At 43.2% G+C, this 23,296-nt stretch overlaps 2 protein-coding genes across 3 annotated transcripts in view; one reads left to right on the top strand and one right to left on the bottom strand.

Annotated features, from left to right (window-relative positions):
* cdh4 (cadherin 4, type 1, R-cadherin (retinal)) overlaps positions 1 to 2,316 on the top strand; it is a 203,029-nt gene extending 200,713 nt beyond the window's left edge. For both annotated transcript variants that reach the window (XM_034585787.1, XM_034585786.1), the window contains exon 17: positions 372 to 2,316. In XM_034585787.1, coding sequence (XP_034441678.1) covers positions 372 to 578 — 207 coding nt within the window. In that variant the 3' untranslated portion in view covers positions 579 to 2,316. The remainder of the gene's footprint in view (positions 1 to 371) is intronic.
* Positions 2,317 to 10,278: 7,962 nt separating this feature from the next.
* On the bottom strand, positions 10,279 to 21,841 carry LOC117761726 (transcription initiation factor TFIID subunit 4-like). Its single transcript, XM_034585901.1, has 17 exons — positions 21,370 to 21,841; positions 20,231 to 21,058; positions 19,836 to 19,969; positions 19,417 to 19,530; positions 18,206 to 18,295; positions 17,891 to 18,013; positions 17,671 to 17,760; positions 17,318 to 17,530; positions 16,535 to 16,676; positions 16,400 to 16,454; positions 15,774 to 15,943; positions 15,547 to 15,677; positions 15,211 to 15,336; positions 14,411 to 14,467; positions 14,188 to 14,310; positions 11,345 to 11,640; positions 10,279 to 11,314 (listed from the first exon to the last, which is right to left on the bottom strand). Exons 2-16 carry the CDS (start codon positions 20,916 to 20,918, stop codon positions 11,476 to 11,478), a joined length of 2,421 nt encoding a protein of 806 aa, XP_034441792.1. The 5' UTR covers positions 20,919 to 21,058; positions 21,370 to 21,841; the 3' UTR covers positions 10,279 to 11,314; positions 11,345 to 11,475.
* Between the last annotated feature and the right edge of the window lie 1,455 nt (positions 21,842 to 23,296).

Genomic DNA, 23,296 nt, shown 5'->3' with positions numbered 1-23,296 from the left:
AAGAGCTCAAGAGAGACGAGCAGGGGTTTAGTTTTTGTGTCTAGAATTGTATTTCTGTCAGCAGGGGCGCTGCTGGAGACACTTTATTTGGCCCCTGTTTACAGCTCGATGTCTGGCTCTGAAATAACATCAGACCATGGTGGGACTTTTAAACTGTGACGGGTGGGTGAGCGAGATTAGACCAAGTTTATTGCACCTTTTACAGTCTGGCACCCTGAGCCTATTAGTACGTGAAAAATCATCACCTCTGTTATATTGTAGGTGAAGCACAATGGCTGGCCTGAGCAGATCCTGATACAGTGTGTAGGAACAGTAAGTACTAAAACTGTGAGGGTTGCAAATCGTTTATTTCCCGTCCTCCTTGTCTCCAGGGTCTGAGGGCAGCAGACAACGACCCCACGGCTCCTCCCTATGACTCCCTGCTGGTGTTCGACTACGAGGGCAGCGGTTCGACTGCCGGCTCCGTCAGCTCGCTCAACTCCACCAGCTCTGGGGACCAGGACTACGACTACCTCAACGACTGGGGGCCTCGCTTCAAGAAGCTGGCCGACCTCTACGGTGGAGGCGACGATGACTGAGAGCGGAGCAGGGGGCTGGGCGGGGGTCGGAGAGGCAGGGTCGGACGGACGGACGCTCCTGGGAAATGCGGGCAGGGGCCGGGAACATGACGCAGGCTCCATGGTGGACATGTGAGGACCAGACCCTTACATGGGCTGTGTCAGTTTGCTCACAGCAGCCAGGCCCGCAGACATGACTCCCGCTGCAGCGCAACTGTATTCTGGCTTTATATTTTTTAGTGGCGAGTTTGTAGTGCAATGTTTTGTTTCGTTTCTTTCGGTTGTTCTCTCAGCTGGCTGGACCCGGAGCTCTCTGGGGACAAATCAAGGCGGGGGCGTGAGAACCACAAGTAGTGAATTTGTGCTTTGATTGATTGTTAAAACAGAACCATCTCTTGCTTTAGTCTCACACTGAAGAGAATGTGTTCAGGAAGACGCTCTCTGACTCTCTCTTTCACTCTGTCAACTTGAATTTCCTTAGAACAGAAGCACTGTCATTTTTATAAAGTGCCTTTTGTGGTGTGTTTTTGTATCAGACTCCTGCTATCTCAGGATCGGTTGCCAGTCGTGCAGTACAGTGGAGGCACGTTCGCTCGTGGCCCACCCGCGCTCCTCAAACCAGCCCTGCCTGTCACTCTCCTCTCCCCCTCACAGTGGTGCAGACGAACAACCCCCAGCAGCCACTCCCCAGGAGGGAAGGACACAACCAGGGCGGACTCTCGTACATCAAAACCCAATGAAACGCGTCCGAAAAGAAGCCAATGAGAGTTGTTGTGGATGCAGACAACCCTCTTCTCCGCGGACCTGCTCGGTTTGACTTTCACAAGCATCACCTGTCGACACAACCGCAGCAACACACTGACTGATTGGCGTGAGACCATTTTTATACACGTGGGGTTTTTTCTAATTTAGCGGAGAATGCCTGCCTTTCCTCTTTGGACTCATGACGTTAGGAGCCTTTGTTTTGAGATGCTTGCCTGCCCTGTATGGTTTTGTGTTGCTTTCTCCACAGTGTAAAGCTTATGTAGGCATGATCTGATTAGTCAGACAGTGTAAGAACGTGGAGCTTGAAATGACTCGGAACAAAGGCATCTGATAAAGATTTCTTTTGTTTTTTTTCTGTCGCCTTGAACATTCCTGTTTTTTATAGGCCAACAAAACTATTAAAAGGTGCATGATTTTTTTTTTCCAAAATGTTTTACTCAAAGCACTTGTTACTATGTGGTGAGAATGTGAAAATAGTCAGCAGAAACTATATGAATATACTCTGTATAAAGACACTGAGAAAATAAAAATACTGTAAGATACCTATTTTTGAAGTATTGATGACATTAAAGTTGCTGCTCTTTTTCTCCGGCTCTTCATCGGGCTGAGGGGATTTTTGGCCCGTTCATTATTGACATGTGAATATTTTAGTTTTCTCGTCTGTTGAAGCGTCATTACATTTTTTAAGATGCCTGCTTATTTAATTTCTGTTTCCGTTTTGCTCTTTTTTTTTTTTCATTTTTACAAACGCTTTGTTACACTCCTTTTATACATGCGTATATATATATATATATAAAACACAGCCTTCTCCTCTCACTCTGTATTGTCTCTGACAGACGTGCTCCTCCTGTCGCCCTCTGGCCTCAGGACAGTGGAAGGTTCATTAGCCATGCCTGCTGATAGCTGTTCTATTATTCAGTGTATTGGAATTCTTTTACTCATTCATCTAGATACTGGATGTGTGCTTTAGAAAATAAACAAGACATGTTTTGAAGATGTGCCTTCTTATTCTCAATATTCTTTACTTCCATCACGATATCCTTTCAAATAGAATGACACAAAGTCCAGTGTGTAGGATTTAGGGGTATTTTTCATTTAGTTAGAATGAGTCTTTCTATGTTGCCTCGCCATGTTTCTGCAGTTGCCCACAACAGACAAACCAAACACTGCTTCTACAGAGGGCCTTTCACTTGTATGTTACCTGAAGGCCACTGTAGTTTCCCCTACAGGCTTGGACTGGGAGTCGGGCTGAAACTTTAAATTACAATTGGTGTTTTTATTACAAACTTATCTCAACTAGATTAGACTTAAAGCCACGGTGTGTTAATGCCAGTACTGTTAAAAATCACAGTTTGTGCAGTTGACAGCAAAAAGGTGATAGATGGTGATAAGTGGGATGAAGTCATCAACTGTATATGGACGACACGTCGCTACTTCCTCCTGTTTTACAAAGATTCTGCTCAAATATCTCGGATACGGATGCCACCATCTTTTGATGTAATTTGGAGTTAGAGACCACACAGTCGTGAACGTGGTGTGAAGCTGCTGTATTGAGGTCTTGTTGTCACGTCAACCAATCACAAGTCAGTCTCAGCTGTCCATCATGACGTTTCACCTGTTTTTTACAGCATGAAATCACCACTTAGACCAAAGTTACAAGAAAATGAAAACCTGAACATACATCAGTTTGATAAGAACGACAAAAAACGACAGAAACTATCTTTGAGAAAATGGAGGAGGCGGGGTTTATGACCTATACTGCAGGCAGCCACCAGGTGGCGATCAAGATGTTTTGGCTTCACTTTTGGGAGCTGCTGTGTCGTCCATGTTTATTTACAGGTTGGAATCAACAGACACATCATCAGTTTTCACCGAGCTCGTCTCATGTTTCCAACAAACACTGATGCCGTCAGAATAATTTGAAATAATCACATATTATTATATAAATTCTCCACATAGTGGTTTTATATTCACTACTTTTCTATCTTTATCTGTTCATGAAATGATTGGTTTGTAATTACTCACTGAATCATTGCCCCTTGTTGTACTTTTTACGGGATAATAATGTACTGTAAGTGTTAGAAAGAGTCATGAGGCGGAAGAGGCTGCTGCCTTTGGATTTACACAGTTAATCTTTGACCCTATTGTTTGGATATGGCTCCACTTTCTAATAAAACACCTGCTGGTCGTCCTCTCACTGCGTCTCAGACCAAGCAGCGTTACGGCAGCGTATGGGGGTCAGGAAGTATATTTGTGTCCAATCCTGTGATTTCAATTAGTCAGCTGAAGTGCCAAAAAACCCACTGGGGACTTAAAGGGTTTTAATCCTCTCCGGCTGTGTGTCTATCAATTAGCCACACCATTAATCCCCACGGCGTAATCTCATTAGATAGAGCGCCTTTAATGAGACACCCAGAGAGAAAGCGGAGAGGCAGGCACTAAGAGAGAGGGAGAAAAATGAGGCAGTGGCGAGACGCAGGTAGGCCATGTGGAGAGGTGATTAGGAGGATGGAAGAGAGGGTCAGCGGAGGGAGGGAGCGCAGGAAGTGAGCTGCCAGCACAGCAGGGACAAGGCATAACATTTAGAAAATAGTTTTTAGGGGGGGGGGGGAGGTTGAACACGCGGAAGTCAACCATTCTTCATTCTTCACCTTGTATCATTCTCACTGGTCAGAAACCAGATGAGCAGAGCTAATGGAGCATGCTGGACTAGTTAATGAGAGGTGATTTGATTTCCCCTGTTAATCTACACTGGAGCGTCCCAGTAATGAGGACATCCAGTAATAAACCTAAAGTTAACCTTTACAGTAGCACAATAATGAATTCTTCCTTGGGCCCTGCAGAACTGCGGCGCCATGTTAATAAACCCACCATCAGAGGTGGGCCGCACCGCTCTGAAATAATAATCAAGTTGGTAAAAAGGGGTCTTGGTCACGGCCGGTCTGCAGATAAGATTATCTGGAGGGAGGGTTTTCTTTGATGGGCTTAGCGGAAGTTCACTTGGTTTCCCTGTGGCAGATGGGCAGAGTGAGAGAAGAAAGTAAACTCTAGTTGCCTCCTTGATAAATGGCGTATATAGACTGAGAGCTTTGCCACTGGCTCGCAGCCAGCGCCTTGTGTGTTGTAAATAAAGTTCTCCTCTTCAAACATGTCCGAGCCGGGCTCTTTTCATTTCCTCTCCATAAAGCTAGTGGGTCTCTGGGGCCGGCGCTGGGAGCGGTCCAATCAGAGAAAAAAACAGCAGCTGATGTGGGTTCTGACGCCGGCTGCGTGATCAAGAGTTCACAGTTTAGTGTTGATGCTGCTGTGGAGCCGAGGAACCACCGGAGATGGGCTGAGTGCCGGCTGCGTTTTCTGCTGACACCACTCTGAACCTCCTGCTATTTCAGGACTCTGTCTAAAATGAGATCAAACAGCAGAATAAATTTGATGTTCCTGCTGCAGGCAGGGGAGAGAATATCTACTGTTTAATGACCAGCTATTTATGGTATGGATGGCTGGTCCAGTGGAGGCACCCACACACTGCTATTACTCTGACTGAGTGCTTATCAGTCAGAGTGGAATCACTCTGCATGCTCCATAAACAGCCTTGGAAAAGAGCATCTCCTACAAATCACTGTTGTTTTTTACAGCAGAGTATCTCATCAATAAAACCAAGTAAACTCTCCTGCTGTTATCATTAAAGCAAATCTATTGCCAGAGGTGGAGAGTAACTGAAAGAAAATACTCACTTTATAATGTATTGTGCTTTATTATGTAACTACACAAACTTAACTCCTCCAGGGCCGGATCCAGGGGTGGGCCAGGTTTTGTTTTTATTTTAAATCCATTAATAATAATACTACCAATAAATGCGATATTTGGATGATAATTTTTATTTTCTAAGCTTAGGGCTGGTTGTCCCCTAACCAGAAAGTTGGCAGTTCGAGCCCCGTCTGCCCTATTCCGCATGCCGAAGTGTTCTTGGGCAAGGTACTGAACCCCAACTTGCCCCTGACAGCTGTACCAGCAGTGTGTATATGATGTGTGAATGGGTTTTCTAAGACAAGAAAAGCGCTGACACTTCACTATTTTGAAATGCACTATGTACATTTTTTTTTTTATATATTCAATAATGTGTGGCTTTGCTCAAAGCTATAGATGTAATGTAATTGGCCCCTCTGCGTAAATTGTGGCCCCTTTCATGGCCCCTGATTTAGAGAAACTCTAGATCCGCCACTGCTTTGCTCTGTTTGGCAAGTTGCATGTAAGAATTTAATTAAAATCCATATCCTATTTACACCTCTTTACACATGAAGGTCAGTTTATGTGTCAAAGAGAGAATGAGTCAAAAGACTTCCCAGGTAAGTTCTGCTCCAAAGTTTACTCAGTTTGTGTTTGGGATTTAAAAGACGAAACAGAAAATCTTTGTGTGAATTTGGGAGAAGATGTGAACATGTGCATTTTCACATTATTATAATCAAACACTGAACACTGCCCACACATCCTTCCATATTCAGGAAAACATGTAATATCATCACAGTGATGGATGGCATGGCCCCTATGTGAACATTGCTGCTGCTGCTGCTGCTGCTGCTGCTCTGCAGACACCTACTACTTCTCTGTGTGATTTCATGCCAGAGTGCAGAGGGAGATCTGCACCGCGTCCTCGAGCAGAGCTGCCTCTCTAATCAACTGGATGTAATTCTTCACCTCAGCCACAGGTTAAGTTCCTTCCCCAGGACACCGGCTCCGTCTCTAAATGGTAGGAGATGATTCCTTGGCAGCCTGACTCAGTCTCTGGTGTCCTGTAGGGTACAATCAAGCCTCCGTTCCCATCTGCCCCTCAATTTCCCTCTGTCAGCATCACTCCGGGAAGACAGAGCAACATTTAGCATGAATAATAGATGCACAACACAGTCATTAGTTTATATAAATAATTGACCACCACATGTGTGAACTGGCGTTGGTCTTGTAAATGTGATGATGATATTACAGCATCATGACGGGGGAGCAACGACAACGTATCTGGCCGATGTAAGAGGATTAGTCACAGTTTTATGACTGATCTTATAAGTGTTTAATATAAATTCTCTATTCAGTGTAAGAGCAAAGTTTACATCTGCTTCACAGTGATTCACAAATATAATTTTCACACACATTTCATCTGTGTCTTTCTGAATCTTGACAAATGTGCTCTGAGGCGAGATGGTATCTCGCCTGTTTGTTTTCTCTCGGGTTCGAAAAATATAGCAATATTTTATTTGAAGTGATATATTTGTGGCCATCATTTAACTTACCGAGCAATATGTCCCATCATGCATTGCGCTCACAGCGAAGAGAGGAGAGGAGAGAGGGCAGCAAGAACAGCCTGACCCGTCGTACACATGTAAATAAGCATCACAGCACAAACTGTGACAAACAAGTTTATTTCTACATTTAAATATGCTCATAAGTAGGGTTTACCCAAAAGTTTGAATACTAAGTGTAAAAGAAAACTTTAAAAGTTTCCACTGGCCGAACATTGTCGTTGTTTTGCGTCATAATCCTGCGACAATGATGAGCTCACTATAAAGTCCTTTACATAGAAGTCCCTTTATAGTGAAGTAAGGGGCTAGTGAGTGAGACACAGTCTTCAGTTGAAACTCATTGTCCCTCCTTTGTGAAGCCTTGAGCTGGGTTGTGACAGCTGAAATACTGTATCTGAATTGGTCTGCCAGTGACACCATGAGGACATCCACTTTGGGTCCACTCTTGATTTCTTCCTGTACTTATGACAATCATCAAATTGTTCAAATGAATAACATGCAGGTCAGCCTCAGCTCTAGTTTGGGTTTAGTGCAGTAGTGAAACTAAGATGTAAACATGGTCATGTACAGAGCTGTGGACGAATGCCAAAGAGGTCATGTTTTCATCTGCTATGTTTGTTTGCTTGTTAGCAGCATTATACAAAAACTGCAGATTTCCATGAAACTGTAAGCGGGTGTGGATGAGTCTGGGAAGAACCAGTTACATTTTAGTGTGGCTCCAGATCAGGTGTCAGATCCAGGATTCTTTCTTTCTTTCTTTCTTTCTTTCTTTCTTTCTTTCTTTCTTTCTTTCTTTCTTTCTTTAATATTTGTTTTTCAACATTTTTGTGAATACCTGATGTTATAATGAGATCTTAATAAAAGATTTCAGGCATGTGTAGAACAATAAATTCTATGAACAGATGAAATTTGGTTCGGAACCAGATAATGATCCAGATTTTTTGACTGAAAATAAGCAATTTTAGAGGCGTGATCTTTACTCAGTTACTGTGCAGTAACAAATATTCCTCTCAACTACCATAGAATGGATATTTTTTAATGCAAACAGTTTGCAGAACATTTCAGTACATGCTTTGTGTATCTGATCTCAATGAGAGCGGTAAGGTGGCCAATCAGCCCTGGTGGAGGTATGTGCTTTAAGAGATTCTGTTCTATCACTATCTCCAAACATTGATTTAAGTTAGTCACACGTGTATTTCTGAAGAGTCACTGGCTTCATAACAAGATCAATATAAAACAAAATATTGTTCACCTCACTTTAAAAAGAAGATGAAAGATCAGTGGGTTGAAATGCAAATGGCCGCATTGTTTAGCATGCTTATTAGCTTATTAGTTTCTGTATTGAAGAACATGGTGTCACACGTGTCTCCTGTATGAACCACAGGTGTGACTGCTCAGCACACTCATATAGGAGAGGACTTATGAAATGGAGATGTTCCTCTCCCGTGGGCTGACACCGGCTGCTGCTCGGCCTGATTCAGCTCCATTAAAGAGGCCAACAGGCTGTTAACCCCGGCGTCAATACTGCACAGGTTCAGCCGCGCTTACAAACCCATTTCAGCAGCGCTCGTAAACACTGGCCTTATTATAGCATCTCCGGGCCAAAGCGGCCTGGCCCGGTCAACCCCATAACAAAAGAAACCTAAAGTCAGCATTAACCTGGGTGGAACGAGGGCACGGAAGCACAGGAAATGGAGTTGTGAGGCGGTGTAAAATAATGGACTGTTGTTCCATGTTATATTTCAGTGATTCCTCATGAGAGGCTGAAAATCATTCTCTTTCACCCTTGGATTAGAGTGGTTATAGTCTACTGGAGCAGCGACTGAATCACACTGTGCCACATCACTTCATCCAAATCACATTCTCCTGTCGCTCATAGGAGTTTTATTCATAAGCTCAAAGCTTAATCAACAATATGCAAGGAGGCGTTGAAAAGGATCAAATTAATTAACTCTCTTTTAGTATTGCATTTGTCTCACAGCGTGAACACGGCCGGATCACGGGTGGAATTCTGAAGTCACTGGTTCGCAAAGTAATGTTGATGTAGAAAATTTCACAGCCCTTGTTCATGTAGCTACAGGGGTCTTACCTGAATAAAGGATTTCATAACCTTCTGACTCGTGGAAAAAATGAGGGGGTGGGGGAGCTTTCATCAGCCTCGAACCATCATTAAATGTGAGTCCCTCTGTGAGCGTAAACAAGCCGAGAATCTTAGACCGGAGACTCGTCATGAAAGTGCATGAGGAACAGCTGAGAGGCACCGTCAGAGCAGTCAGAGCCCATCGGGGAATCAGACAAAAGCTCCATCACTAAATACAGACAGTCTCTCACACACACACACACACCACCACACCACACCACACGCACACGCACACGCACACACAAATCAACTTGCTTTAGATGTGGTTTATTATATAATCTCACCCTGGAGGAAAAAGCAAAAATGACAACACAGAATGAAACAAATTAACAAGAGCTCTCTTCAATGATCGCCATGGAAGGAAACAGGGATGTTACTTATACCCCGTCCTCCCTCTGGCAGGCTCAGGGTGTTTACCCAACACCCTCAGGTGCAGCGACGGAGACGTCGCTAGGCAACGGCACCATCCCTGTTGTTGCACTGCCTCTGGCACTCAAGAGGGAGCTTATGTGGACTTAACTCTGAAAGAGCAGCGGTGTTGAGGAGTGGAAGGGGGATTACCAGGAAAAATATTGGATTGGGATGAAGCACAAAGGGCGATGGCTCACCTGAATCACCAGACAGAGATGCCATGACGGACTGTCAGGCCACACTGGGCCTGGGCTCGTGAGAGAAAGCCTGGTTTATCTGGCTTTGCATTTCATCTAGCACACACACTACTTCTCACTGTTTTGTTGTGGTTGTTTTAAAATATTAAAAAAGACAGAGAGAGTCCGACAGGTTGAACTCACAGTCTGTGGGGGATATTGAGCACGAGAGGCATTGACATCTTAACGTCAAGTCAACCAAATGTAAGCAGGTGAGTGTGAACCAGAACCTGAGGATGCACTTTGAGTCCACGTCAGCAGCATGCGATGAGGTCAAATGAGCTATTGCCACCTAGTGGCTCCTACATGTACTTTCATTATGGAAAATGAAATTGAGGCTCATCACCACTCATGGCTCGAAATCTACTTATTGTTCCTCTTTGGTTGACGCACATACAAAAGCTGCTCCCAATCATTCTAACATCAGGCCACTGTCCCGCTGGCAGAGCAGCCTGATTATTTCCAGCTCGTGGTTGTGGTGAATGGTAGCAGCTGATGTGGCAGATGTTGCCACCGCACCGTGTGTTGGGCTGATAATGGAGACGGACTCAAACAAGACAGCCCAGCAGAGAAGAGCACAGGCTGGTGGCAGACTGTGTGTGAGTGTGTATAGCTCATGGGAGTTGTGTTCAATAGATGTATAGACCCATGGGAGACGCATTGTGTTCTACACATGGCCCTGCAGATGTTAGACGATTACCTGGAATTATCTGTGAACAGGTAGAGGAAGAAGGAATTAAAGGCATTCAGCTCCTTTACCACAAAGACTCATCCCCACCTGCAAAACACATCTACATCTTCTCACAATGCAATGCTTCCCTCTAGTGGATAATAATATAACACATGTTTATGACCCAGAGTAAACAGCAAATCACAAGAGTTACTGTAAAATCAATTTTTATTCAAACTTTCAATAGAGAAAATGTATTTTTCTTTGTGCTGTATTGGTATATTCTTGATTCTATACAAAACCATGTGTAAAACTTTAGGTGTAACATTTACAAATATACAGGAAGAAACTCCAGTTTCTTTAGTCGTAGGTACTAAAAACCTAAAGGGCTGTCAGGTAGCACACAAAAATAGAAGCAGGTCAGGAAACTATTGAGGATACTGTCAGTCACTATTAAAAGAGTAAAAAGTTGTGTTGAGGGGCATCTACAAAAATAGAAATGTCAGGTAGATGTATGTTTGGTATCGCAGAGCAGGTGAGATGCTTTCTGAAAACTGCTGAAGTGTTAGATATGAATATACGTCAGAACTAATTTTAAAAGAACAATAAACAGATTTGTGTTTTTTCTTCATACACACTGAAATCTACACACACACACCACTAAATGTGTTTTGAATCGCAGCTACATGAAACAACTGAGGTGTCACATGAAGTTAAATAAATAACTAATCATTAATTTAAGTGTTGAGATACGTGAATAAATATGCAGGAAAAAAAAGTCAAGTAAAGACCTGGAGGTGACAGAGAGAGAGAGCGAGCTACTGCCTCAGGAGACACAGCAGGGTTAATAGTTTCCGGGTGGCTATATGGCTTATTTATAGTTAGGAAGGCAACTCAGTAGGTTATACAGTTTGAAGCCGAAACTAATTCAGTCGACAGAAAAAAACTGAATCATCATTAATAAAATTAGTCGGTTGTAAAATAAAACAAATGATTTCCGTTACTTTGCAGTCTACTGCACAAACAAATAATCAGAAAATAAACTGTACTGTGCTGCAGTGCATATTCATACAAGTCATTTGTTCGTACAAAAACCCTTTATTTTAATCCTTTTTTTAAAAATAAGTTGTATGGGCTGAATAAAGGGGCATAAGTCCACGACTGCTCTGTAAGAAAATAGGCGTTATCTGAGGAGAGAGGAAGAAAGTCCGTCACTTGGAGCTACTGCTGTATGTCAGGTTATCAGGTTCGACTGAGAAACCCTAAAATGTGCCAAGTAGCTGCTCCTCTCCTCTTCATACACTAGAGTCTGTATCACTCTCTCTGTGGTGGGAGCGGCCGGTCTCTCCACACACTTCATTCCCCCTCCTCTCACCTCTTCTCCTCATCCTCCTCTCTGACATCAAGCCTATTTCAGAAAGCCCTTGTAGAGGAAATGAGAGTGACTGGTAGATTTCTCGTTCTCCAAACAGAAGAGCAGGTCCCTGAGATTGACGCGTGTGATCCGCTGCCGCGTGGGTCTGGAGCTGGACGCACCCGCCCCACCAGGCAAAGAGGGGCCTGCTCCTGATCCCTGCAGGATGAGACAGAGAGACACAGTGGAACATAACCATTGGAAAGAGCTTGTGCCTGAATGCATCTTTACTCACATATATTTTATACTTTCACATCTAAATTAATTTTGTTTAGTATATTTAGAACTTTTTAAGGCCCACAATTCAGATTATTAGATTTTTGACTTTTTTTTGTCTTTTTAAGACCCTGTGGAAACACTGGGAGAAGTGGAGTTGATTCGTGTGTTCACTGTGTAAAAGCACCATCTGGATCAGGCCTTTGTGTTTGAATGTTCTTTGGCATGGTTTTCTTCAGGATGATCCATAAACATACAGTCAGTGATTCCCAACTAGGGAGGTTAGCCTGACTTCTGCAGTTGCCTGGTGAGCTCAAGATTACGGAATAGCTGAACTAATATGAATATGAAAAAATACATTTTATGATTTGATTTAAAACTAGCAAGGCCATCTGAGAGCTCATACCTCCACCAAAGATAATGCCCTATCTCGTGATGTTCAAGACAGAGAAAGACAAATCCTGGATCTGCCCCCTGATCTGAATCTGGACCCAAAGAGTTTTTTCCCCTGACCCAAGTTTTGCTGTAATCATCCTGTAGTTTTTGTATGATGATGCTAACTAACAGACAAAGAGTGATGAAAACAACCTCTTTGGCAGAAGTGAAAATCCATATTTGGATTAAGCTGAAACATCTGAACACAATATGTTGCAATAGAGAGGGCATTAAAAGCAGTACACACCCCAGCAGTGGGGTCAAACTAAAAGTAGCAGATAAATGTTTGAATCAGATGGATTTAAAAAAGATGCTGAAAGAAAAGGATTAATAGTTGAAATAGATGAAGGAAGTGGATGAATGGTCAGAATAACTAAAAGATGAGCTGTTCTGAGTATTTCCGAAACTGTTAATATTTAGGAAGGCCTGCAGCCATCGCCTGTGTGGCTCAAAACTACACAACTCAATGTCTTGTGTTTTGTCCACTGTGTGTTTGTTTGATTTCCCCATCTTTCACACCACTTGCTCACTGCTGCAGCAATTTGCTTTGTTCTGAACAGGATACAACGCAGCTATGGGTATTTTTTCTTCTATTTTTCAAGGAAAAATATAAATAAGTCTACAAGAAGAGAAACAGAACAAAAGCAGCAGTATTGTCACTGGGGGCGAAGCAGGTGTACAAATAAACACTATCTTTAAATTATAAGAACCTTTGTGAGATAAGGTAAATAAAAGTACAGATATAACACATTGTTTTCTGAGCAATTGTTTTTATAGACCCATTCTGTCAGAGAACACAGGATCATTTGTACCAGCAAATGGCTGAAAATGTTTTTTGCCGAACAGACTGCTCTTGTAGTAGCTGATTCAGTGGGGACTGAAAGGAACACTAACACAAAATGGAGCAGAATCCAAACATGTGTGAAAAACAAAGAAGGAAAGCTTCACTGTGGCTCAGGAACCATGAATCGAGATGTGTAGTGGAGAAGAGAAAAATCAATGAACTGCAGTAACAGGGATGTGTAGACTGTAGAAGCAGCAGCAGCAGCAGCAGCAGCAGCAGCAGCAGCAGCAGCAGCAGCATGGTGAGTAAAGGTCTGTCACATTATGAAGACCCCAGTGTTGTACTGATTAAATGTGACTGGTTGACGTGTTTAAATTTGATCTGTGATTACTAGAGTCAGCAGAGTCCAGCGCTCTGCTCCAACTGATAAGAAACTTCATTAATATTTGTTTTACTCAGAACAGAGAAGAATGACTGCAGGGTTTTGTCACGGTAGTGTGGACTGTCAGTAAGAGACGTTCACACTGTTAACACTTACATGAGCAAATTCTATAACCAATATATTTTACTCATAATCATTTATTTTCAAATGTAGCCTGGTGATACTATTACTGTCATGGTTACCACCTCCACCAAGGAGGTTATGTCTTCACTGATGGCTGCTGTATCAGTGTGAGAATGGTTTGTGTTAGAAATGAATGAATGTGTGTGGGAATGGGTGAATGCAACTTATTCTGTAAGGATAAATAAGACTGGGCTATATCAAATACAGTCCATTTACCATTTACCCCTGTTTGCTTGTTTGGTGTCAGCAGGATTACGCAAAATCTAACGAACAGATTTTCATGGTGGAAGGATGGGACATGGGCCAATAAAGTATGAAGGTTTGGCACTGGTTTGGTCATTTTTTGACATTTTTACCAAATTGCCAGGGAGTAATTTACTGGGCTGCACACTTACGGGACATATAGAATGTATTATACCAGATTTTTGATTCTATCATGAACATATCCCCTAAAAATCTATGAAAATGCCACAAAATGCCACAAAATGCCCTATCTCACAATGTTGAAGAAAATGATTTTTTTAAATCCTGGGTATGCCCCCTGATCCAGATCCACACCGAACAATTTAATGGATTGTTTCCCACACCCCATGCTTCTACCAGGTTTTGTGGTAACCTGTCCAGTAGTTTATTATTACACACAAACAAACAAGCAGTGAAAACAACCACCTTAGGAGAGGTAACAATGTCCTGTCACTAATGTTACCTCAGCTGCAGCAGAGGCGGATTGAGAGTCCAGGATTCTCTTCTTCTTTCTGGGGCCGATGGCTGCCAGTGCCGTCAGGTTGGCCTCCTTCTGTCTCATCTGAGCCAGCTCCTGCTGCTGCATCTGGACGACGCACACATACCAACATGGAATTTAAGCATATGGTGCTTAACACACAGATGCAGAGATGAGCTGAATGTCGCACCCCCACCTCTCATCTTACCTCTTTTGCTTTCTGTTTCAGCCGCAGCTGCTCTGGGTCCTCTTGCCTAGCTCGAGACTGCAGGGGCCAAATGCAAGACGCACGTTAGGAACCAATGCTGGTAGAAATCCCCTGAATATTTCCACAACTAAAATATTTACGTTTAAAGCTGAGTTTTTATGATTTACCCTTTCTCAATAAAAACCTATTCACAGCTTTAACTTGTTTTGTAAGTCCCAAATAATTAATTAAAGCCATCTTATTCGATATAATCACAGAGTTACCAGAATAAAACTTTAGCACTTTGAGTTACATCCTAACAGGCATCCTGAGGGCGAGTGACAATTAATTGCTAGTGAACATTTGTCAAACTTTAGAGAATATAGATGAAAAGATGCAGGACACCAACACACGACACACAAATCAGCATTCATTACACACTTCTTATTATTAATAAAATGACCTTGATTTCATCTATATTTTAATAAATAGAAGATATCAGAGTAAGAGAATATAATAAGAAGAAAACTGGAGCCCGTTCACTGCTGAAAGTCTATTTAAAAAGTAGTAGATCATCAATGACATTCCACCTAAATGAAATACATCAATGCAACCAAAATGCATGTTTTAAAGGTTTTTTTAAAGGTATTTTTTTTTTCAATCTCCCAAAAATATTTTTCTGTGCTTTTATTACAAAACAATTATATGAAGATGTCAAAACTTCACAGTTCATCACTGTTTAATACAATGAGGTTATTGCATTATTTCAATATTGACCTGTGAATGAATTATGTTAAAGTTTGATGTTCATGACTCTGTACCTTAGCTGCCTTCAGGAGGATCTCTCTCTCCTGCTCCTCTTTTCTTTGTTTCTCTAGATGGTCCAGCTGGTCAAAGAACTTCAGCTGAGCACGCACGTCACTGTTCTGCTCATGCTTGTCATCCTCCTGCAAACGTACGATAGAAGAATTGTCGCTTACATGCGGATGCAAAAAACACCATGATGGAGCCGTCAATTTCATGGTAAAGCAACATAGTAAATATTGTACAACCTTCAGTATCATGGCACCTGTATTATTTGTTTGTCTGCAATAATCTGGTTAATACTAAATCCAAACCAAAAGCTTGTATGACTTGTTTTAAAGCTGTAAACAAACCTTAAAGTTGACATTTTTCTGCTGGGCCACGTGGGAAACATTTTCTAACAGGTTCTGGAGTCGCTGCTGAGTAGCATGGGAGACAAAGTTCACCACCTCCGCACCCAGGTTAGTCACACCATACCTACTCCCTGGAAAAGAAACAGCACAATACCTGTGTTTTTGGAAATGGATGATTGGATGGGCACTGTATAGAAAGTAATGTTGTTCAAGTTTAAGTGTCTCACCTATCTCCAGCATCCTCTTTTGCAACAAGGAGCAGGAGAGGAAAGGCTCATCCTTACAGGAATGTGTCACCGCTCCCACTAGTGCAGAATTGGATGCTAAGATATTGGCGCTTTCCTCTGATAGGTTCACTCCAGCCATGGAGGCCACATCGTTGATGTCGTCATAATCCCTTTTAAATATAAAAGCAGTGAGACAAACCATGTCACTAGACCGACGATCTCAACTGATTGAGGCAGAAGTCCACCCAGTTAAAAAGGGAGTTTCCACTCACCACTGTCATCAAGAGTTTGCTCTTTGTGGGAACTGTTGGATTTCTCTCTAATATTGTCAGGTCTCAACATTACCATGTCAAGTGCCTTGAAATAATGTATGTTGTGATTTGGTGCTATACAAATGAAATTGTATAGAATTTAATTTAATTAAAGAATCCATGATGAAAGTGGGAATTCACTTGAGCATACTGTGTTCACCAATATTTCTTTATTAAATTTTCAGCCCTTATATGAAAACATGTTATTTTTTAAGCTGAGGAATGTTGATGAGAATTTAAAAAAAAACATTTTAATTTTGCTGTGAATATTTGAAAAGTTATGAAAAGTAGATTTACAGTTATTGTTGCTCTTACTTGAAAGTGCCGCCAGCCTCTCTTAGCTTGTTCTTGTGAGCTGCAGTGAAGGCTGCTACAGCAGAGAAACACACAATAAATGCTCATGCTCATCCAAAGAAAGACAAACACACGACAGAAAGAAGTGAACCTCACTTGGTTGCAGCTCTCTGAGCTGGACCTGTTGCTGTCCTAGCATGATGCGGCCAGGGGCCTGATTCCTGAGCATCACCATGGGGGTCGTTGGTAAGGTTACCTGAGGTCTCACTGTCGCCCTCTGCTGCTGAAGCTGCAGAACCTGAAAAGGATTCTGACTGTCATTACCACGGTGATAAACGTATGTGACGTCTTGTTGTACAGTTTGAGGTTATGGGAGATTTCAGTTGTGTTACATTTGATATGCATATAATTCAAAGTTTTGAAGTGGAGTTGGTGGAGCTGACATCAGAGCCTGGTATTAACATCTGTCCTGAGTGATCAGAGCATAAGTGGTCAGAGGTAAGTACAGGACTGAAAGCACCCAAATACGTATTGAATAGTAATTTGTTTCTTAAATTGGTAAAAACTTTCGTTACAGCCGCTGCACGAGTCATTCAGCCTCTCCAGACTCCTCTCTATCTCTACCTCTCTCGCACTAACTTGCGTGGACACACACAGACACACAAACACTGAGACACATGAAAACACAGTGACGTGGGACACATCTGTAAACTCGGACTGGGTAAAAACAACATAATTTGGTCTTCGCGGACAGAAATGACGTATGTGATTATATGCATATGAGCGTGGAAGTGAGATCTGATCACAAGTGGTCACAGGAGACACATTTTAATGTCAGGTGTGTTGAATACAGAGTTGACCACACGTGATCTGTTCCTTCTGGATGGATTTTAATACCAGGTCTGAACAAGGCCAGATATACACAACAGTATAGTTTACCAGGGAAGCGGTCTGTCCTTGCTTGCTGATGCCTGGCTGCAGCTGCGGCCTGCTGATTGGGGCAGTAAGACGAGGGGCAGGGCTGCTTAGGACCACCGTGGTGGGGGTCAATGAGGTGGAGGAGACTGGACCTGAGACCAGCTGGGGGAGCTGACTCTGCTGGATGAATGCATCTGAGTCTGGAGTGAGCTGCCTCAAGGCTGGGAGGCTTCTCTGCACGAGACAAGCAGGCATACAGACATCAAAGAAATGCACTTATAGATGTTTCCTCCGGCTCAAGAAAAAAATACGTCTGCTAATATGTGCTGGAGGGTACATCCCTGACAATGAGTGCAGAGCACGAGTTTTCTCACCTTGAGGAAAGGCACAAGGTAAGGTTGGGGTGAGGAATTGAGCTCTTTGTACAAACTGCTGGTGAACTCCTCAGGTTCCAGTTTTCCCTCCTAAGTACGAAACAAACAGGTACAGATGTTTTGTCTCTTGGTTAAAGCTTTTCCAGGAAGGGCTTTTTCTGATTCTTTCACCTGTGTTTCTTTCATTAGTGAATTTACATTGTATATAAAGGGCACTCACCAACAGGTCTTTAGTCAGCTCTCTCACGGTGGCTGCAGTCTGTGTTGATTGCTTGCCATTGGAAGCCAGTTTTATCAATGTAGACAGGAAGCTCTTACATTTATTTACATTCTCCATTGTCTCCTGCCGGACACACAACACATTCTGTTAATGAACAAAGTCATGTTTCACTTGTGAATAACTGCGTTATATGCCGCGACATGCTCAATCTTCATTTTGATCATTAATACATGGTGAAACAACTTTGGCAGTGAACTGTTACAGTACGAGCAGACACCCTGCTCCACTGGATCACTTGAACTCAGCACAACTCACTTTGCTCAGTGTTACTGAGGTAACTGTGGTCCCAGCTGTTTGGCTGAAAGTCCTGGGGGTCATTCCTGGTACTGCAGCCCCAACTGAGCTCTGAGGAAAGACATCACAATCACATGTTATTAACGGAGTTGAAAGGTTTGAAAACCTGACAGTTGCTTCTTTAATGGAGAGAGTGGGTTGTAGTTTTTCAAACTTTTACATTTTTAGTTCCCGACAGAAATCAGATGAGCTTCTCTTGCAATAAAGTTAAATTTGGTGTTAAAAATAATTTAATTGCCTTTATCACTTTTTTCCTGCCATGCTCCCTGGACACAAGACTGACAGAACAATGTTGTCAGTATGGAATTAGTCTGTTTTTAGTCTGTGTTTTGTAATAAGAAAAACACTTTGATGTCGTGATCTATTTTGTCCTATACGGGAGTGAGACATCTTGTTTCGAGTCCAGCAGATCCTAAGCCATTTAGCTTAGAGCGTTTATAGAATATTTCGCTATTAATAAAAACAATTACTTCAAGTCTAAGTCTCAGATCGGCTATAATAAATCCAGGAAACAAGGTTCAGGATTACCAATAAACCCGAGCAAATAAAAAAACATCTATTATACTGTATCACAATGTAAGATTGTGCTGACTAAGTAGTCTCTGTTACACAGTGTTCGGACACACACTGGAAACACTATCTATTTCATTTTATATGTATATAAAACCAATCAGGTTGATTTGTGTATCAGCATATGAAAAAACAAAACTGATTTGTAAAAGCCTTGTTATCAATACTTAACAAAGTCCTATCATGTAAAAAAGAGGAGAGTTGAATGATAAGACAATGGTGAAGAATTTGGTGTCAAAGCGAAAAGCTATATTCTTTCAATCTGTTGGATACCAGCTATTTAGTGCGCACAAGACAACATCTTGTTCCCACGTGATAAATACCTTACTTATTAGTATCTTAATATCATCCCCAGTGCTGACCTGATTTCAATGATCTACACTTTGTGTCACACTTTGTGTCACACTTTGTGTAAATCAGACGAACGTAACATTTGATGTCCTTACATTCTGTGGCAAATGGGCTTTGTGACACCGTGCTCAAGACTTGGGGCAATGAGTAAGAAAGTCCATCGTTTATTCAATAAATGGACGCAAAACAAAGTGCAATGAGCTAAATAAAGACAGGGAATGGTTTGACACCCACATACAGAAGGAAGTTACCTGAAGAATAGGAGGTCTGTGAAGAGTGGTGGTCGCAGCGAGTGTTGTTGGAGCGGGACAGCCCTGTCGGATGATGGTGCTGGGAGCCACTTGTCTGCTGATGTTTCCAGGAGCCTGAGAGGAAGTGGAGGTAAAACATGATGCGCAACAAATAACTTTCATCCACCCAGAAAGGGCATCTACTACATCTTAATGAATCCATGTTACATAATACAAGACATAATACAAGACTAATAACACAAAACAATTCAACCCCACTACTTTCCATATAACTACATGTGCGCTATACTAGATCTTATATGATACTCAACAGGTGGTTCCCTAAGATACAGACAGGAAGGCAGGCTGTTCATGGGAATAAAGTGAAACATAATATTTGACCATGTAAAGTTTTTGCTGAGCAGACCGTGTGATCTCACCTGACCAAGAGGCACGTTGGTTTGTGTTGCAGGTCGAGGTGTCATGCCTCCCTGCGGCTGGGCCTGCATCTGGGCCAGAGCCTGCTGAGGAATCATCAGCAGCTGTCCACTCTCATGGCGAATAATCACCATCCCTGCACCGAGGCAGACCACACATTAGACAACTTGAGCATATCTGTATGACAAGAGACAACTTAAATAGAAGTATATCATCAGCTAGAATTGCAGGCGAGAAGCAGTGTCAAAGCATCATTCATAAATGGAAGAACACACTTGGAAGAACAACACTTAACAAGAATGTTTTGTGTACAGTATATCTTGAGATAATGGATGAAAAGGGTGGATAAAAGTGAAATCAGTTTTCTAAATCAGTGGAAGTAAATGTCCCCACTCACCCGGGGGAATCTGGAAGTTTTGCACACTGGGCTGCGCTGTGGGGGGCTGCGGGAGCCTCGGGGACAACATCTGAGGGGTCAGCGCTCGGGTCCCACCTGGACCGAAAGCCACGGTCGCCGGAAACCGGGGGGAGCTGAAGGGGGCGGAGGTGACAGCGGGATGCGGGGCTGTCTGTATGATCGTTGTGGGAGGCTCTGCCTTGATAATGTGCGGCCGGGCGCTGAAAGAGCCCGGGGTGGAATGCTGGACATTGTTTACACCTGACTGTCCTGTTGCACCGGCCGCCACCACATTATTGTTCCCATTCAAAGTTGCACCCGACCCGGCGGTTTGCATAGGCGGCCTGACGAGCGTCACGGTGGCTCCTGCCGCCTGGTTCACAGGCTGAGTCGAGGACACAACACTCTGAGAGTGCATGAGAGGCGTCTGGATGACGGTGGTGGAGACGGGCGGCGTGATGGCAGCGGACAGCCCTTTAGACACCAGCGCTCCGCTGCTGACAGCTGCCACAGACACGGCAGCAGCCCCGTGAGCGGCAGCGCTTCCTGAAGAGTTCATAGTTTGGCTCCCATTGCAGGTCTGCACTGAGCCTACTTTCCCCGGGTGAGGGGAAGTTGCACCACCGCCAGCAACAAGTGTTTTTTTGCCAGGATCGTTTCCTGCGGTGGAGTCCGTCGATGCGTCCATGGCTGAACCATGGGCACCTCGCTGTGACGAGACCCCCCCAGCTCCTCAACTTGTTCAGAAGCGGCACAAACACTGCGGGGTGTGATGGAGCAGGACACATGTACCGGTCTGCTCGGTCAGCTCCGCTGTTCGTGTGCACTCTTGTGGAGACAAAGAGGAAAACAACAGTTTCAGTTACCTGCCTTTACGGCCGTGTTGACCAAGTACCAGCTGGACATTAGCCGCTGCCCGCTTGTCCCGGAACTATAGCCGTGTAATAAGCGGCTGCTTCCCGCCTGCCCCAGTGGTCGTTGAGACTCAGGACGGAGAGTTGTGACTCTACAGACCGGACAGGAGGACAGACCAGCGCTTTATTCACCTGTGTGTGTGAGGGCAGCTCATCCAGCGAGCCCGGGAGAGCCGCCATCTTCACACTCCTGCGGGTTCATGAGAACTGAGGTTAGGTACTTACCAACTGACGTGCGCGTGCGCACAGCGGCTGGCCGTCTCGGTGCGGGGAGCTGTGCGGGCTGTGATTGGCTGCTGCGCCTTGTAAGAGGCGTTGCCAACGGCTTCAACTGTCAGTCCAGAGGCTGCGCGCCACGGATCAGCGTCGTACCGGAGACCGAACGTCTCCATCGAATATCCCGCTGCCGCCGCCGCGTTAGCTCCGTGCGGACCGCTGCACCGACTCAGACCCGCACCGAGCCACTGCCGGTGGAGAGACACCGTGATTTACAACAAGCTAACGGGACACAATTCTCAGTTGAGTCGGTCTCGACGAGCCGTGCAAGATGGCTGCACTGTTTTGGCTACTGAGTAAAGTTGCTGTTGTGAAGAGGCGCTCGAGGCCCCACCCTCCACCGAGGGGAAACACTGAGCTGTCACACAGTCATGGGATTTACTGCTACTACTGTTACAGCCACACACAGACTTTACTCCCATGAATCCAACTTCACTCTACTTTTATTCTCATTTCACATTAACTGCACAGAGGCTGGGTGGGAAGCACCAATGGCTGCTCTAAGGACTTATACAATTTCTAATGATCAAACATTAGGAATCACATTTTAACATAAACATGACAGCACAAGCTGTAGCTTCCTGTTTATTTGTCCTTGTATTTTTCCTCTTTTTCTGTGTACTGCATTATAGACAAACACAGAAGGATGGACCACATACCTCCCCCAGGAGATTCTTAAATTCCATCAAGCCACACCAAACTGCACACACTCATAGATAGCTGTCTGCTAGATATGTGCCTGATTTTTTTTTCTTTGATCAAAACTAATGAGCAGGCCATCTCACAATGTAAAAGAAAGTTATAAAAGAAATCCTTGATCCAACACTTTGTCCGGATCTAAGCCAAAATGAAATAGATTATTTCTTGACCTATGTCCAATCCTTGCACCTAGTTTTCTTGAAATCCATTGAATAGATTTTTCGTAATCCTGCTAACAATGAAACTAGAATGGCACTCAATAAAGCACATACCTCCATCAAGGCCCAAGTCTGCTTAAATTCAATCAACCCGCACCAAATTACGCACCCTTGTAGATATCAGTTCCCTACATATGCCTGATTTTTTTGCATCAACGCCCATGAATTTTTCTCTGCACAACATAGATAATGTAAAAACCCCACCCTATCTCGTAATGTGATGAAAACACTCCTGGATCCACCACTTTGCCTGGAAGAGTTACAATTAATGTCTTTTAATTTATTCTCTTGAAATTTCCAGTTCCTCTTATACAATCCTGTTGCCAAACCCACCAAACAAGCCAACCAACAGGTATTAAATCATAGCTTTGCTTGGCAGAGGTACCAAAACAATATCGGCACCTTCCTAAAATAATGGCCTAAAGTCATCAAATGATTTTCTTTGCCTAAATCATCTCCTCATGATGCTGGCCACCTCTGGTAAAATCGCCTACATCCTCAGTTGAACAGATCATGCGATTCTGTAGTATAATGGCCTGTCAAGAGTGTGACTTAGGCAATTTTACAAGCTTTTCAAGATGGCGGCTGCATCAAGAAGAACAAAAATCTACCTAGCCGCTGAAGTTATTTCCATGATTCAGGGCTCTTTACTTTTGTGTTTTTATTTAATGAAAATCTCACTTGAACATAATATTAGTAATCATAACATCATTTGACTGGTATTATAGTATGCCTGTTGTGCAGTGTCTAGAGGCAGCTTGTGCTGCGTCTTCTGCCTCCATTTATCCGTTCGATACAATATGTTGGATTCATGTTAATGTGTATTTAAAGACATTTAAATTTGTGGAAAAAAAATTGGTTGTAAAAAAATCTTTTTATTCAAAAAATATAAGAAATTGTCTAATCAACCAAAAATTTCGCGGACCCCCTGTTGGAGACCTCTGCCATATATTCAATAT

This window comes from Hippoglossus hippoglossus, chromosome 5 (assembly GCF_009819705.1).
Source record: "Hippoglossus hippoglossus isolate fHipHip1 chromosome 5, fHipHip1.pri, whole genome shotgun sequence".
NCBI classification, from domain to species: Eukaryota; Metazoa; Chordata; class Actinopteri; order Pleuronectiformes; family Pleuronectidae; genus Hippoglossus; species Hippoglossus hippoglossus.
The sequence above is the reverse complement of the archived record's forward strand: the minus strand, read 5'-3'. Positions and strand labels throughout refer to the sequence as shown.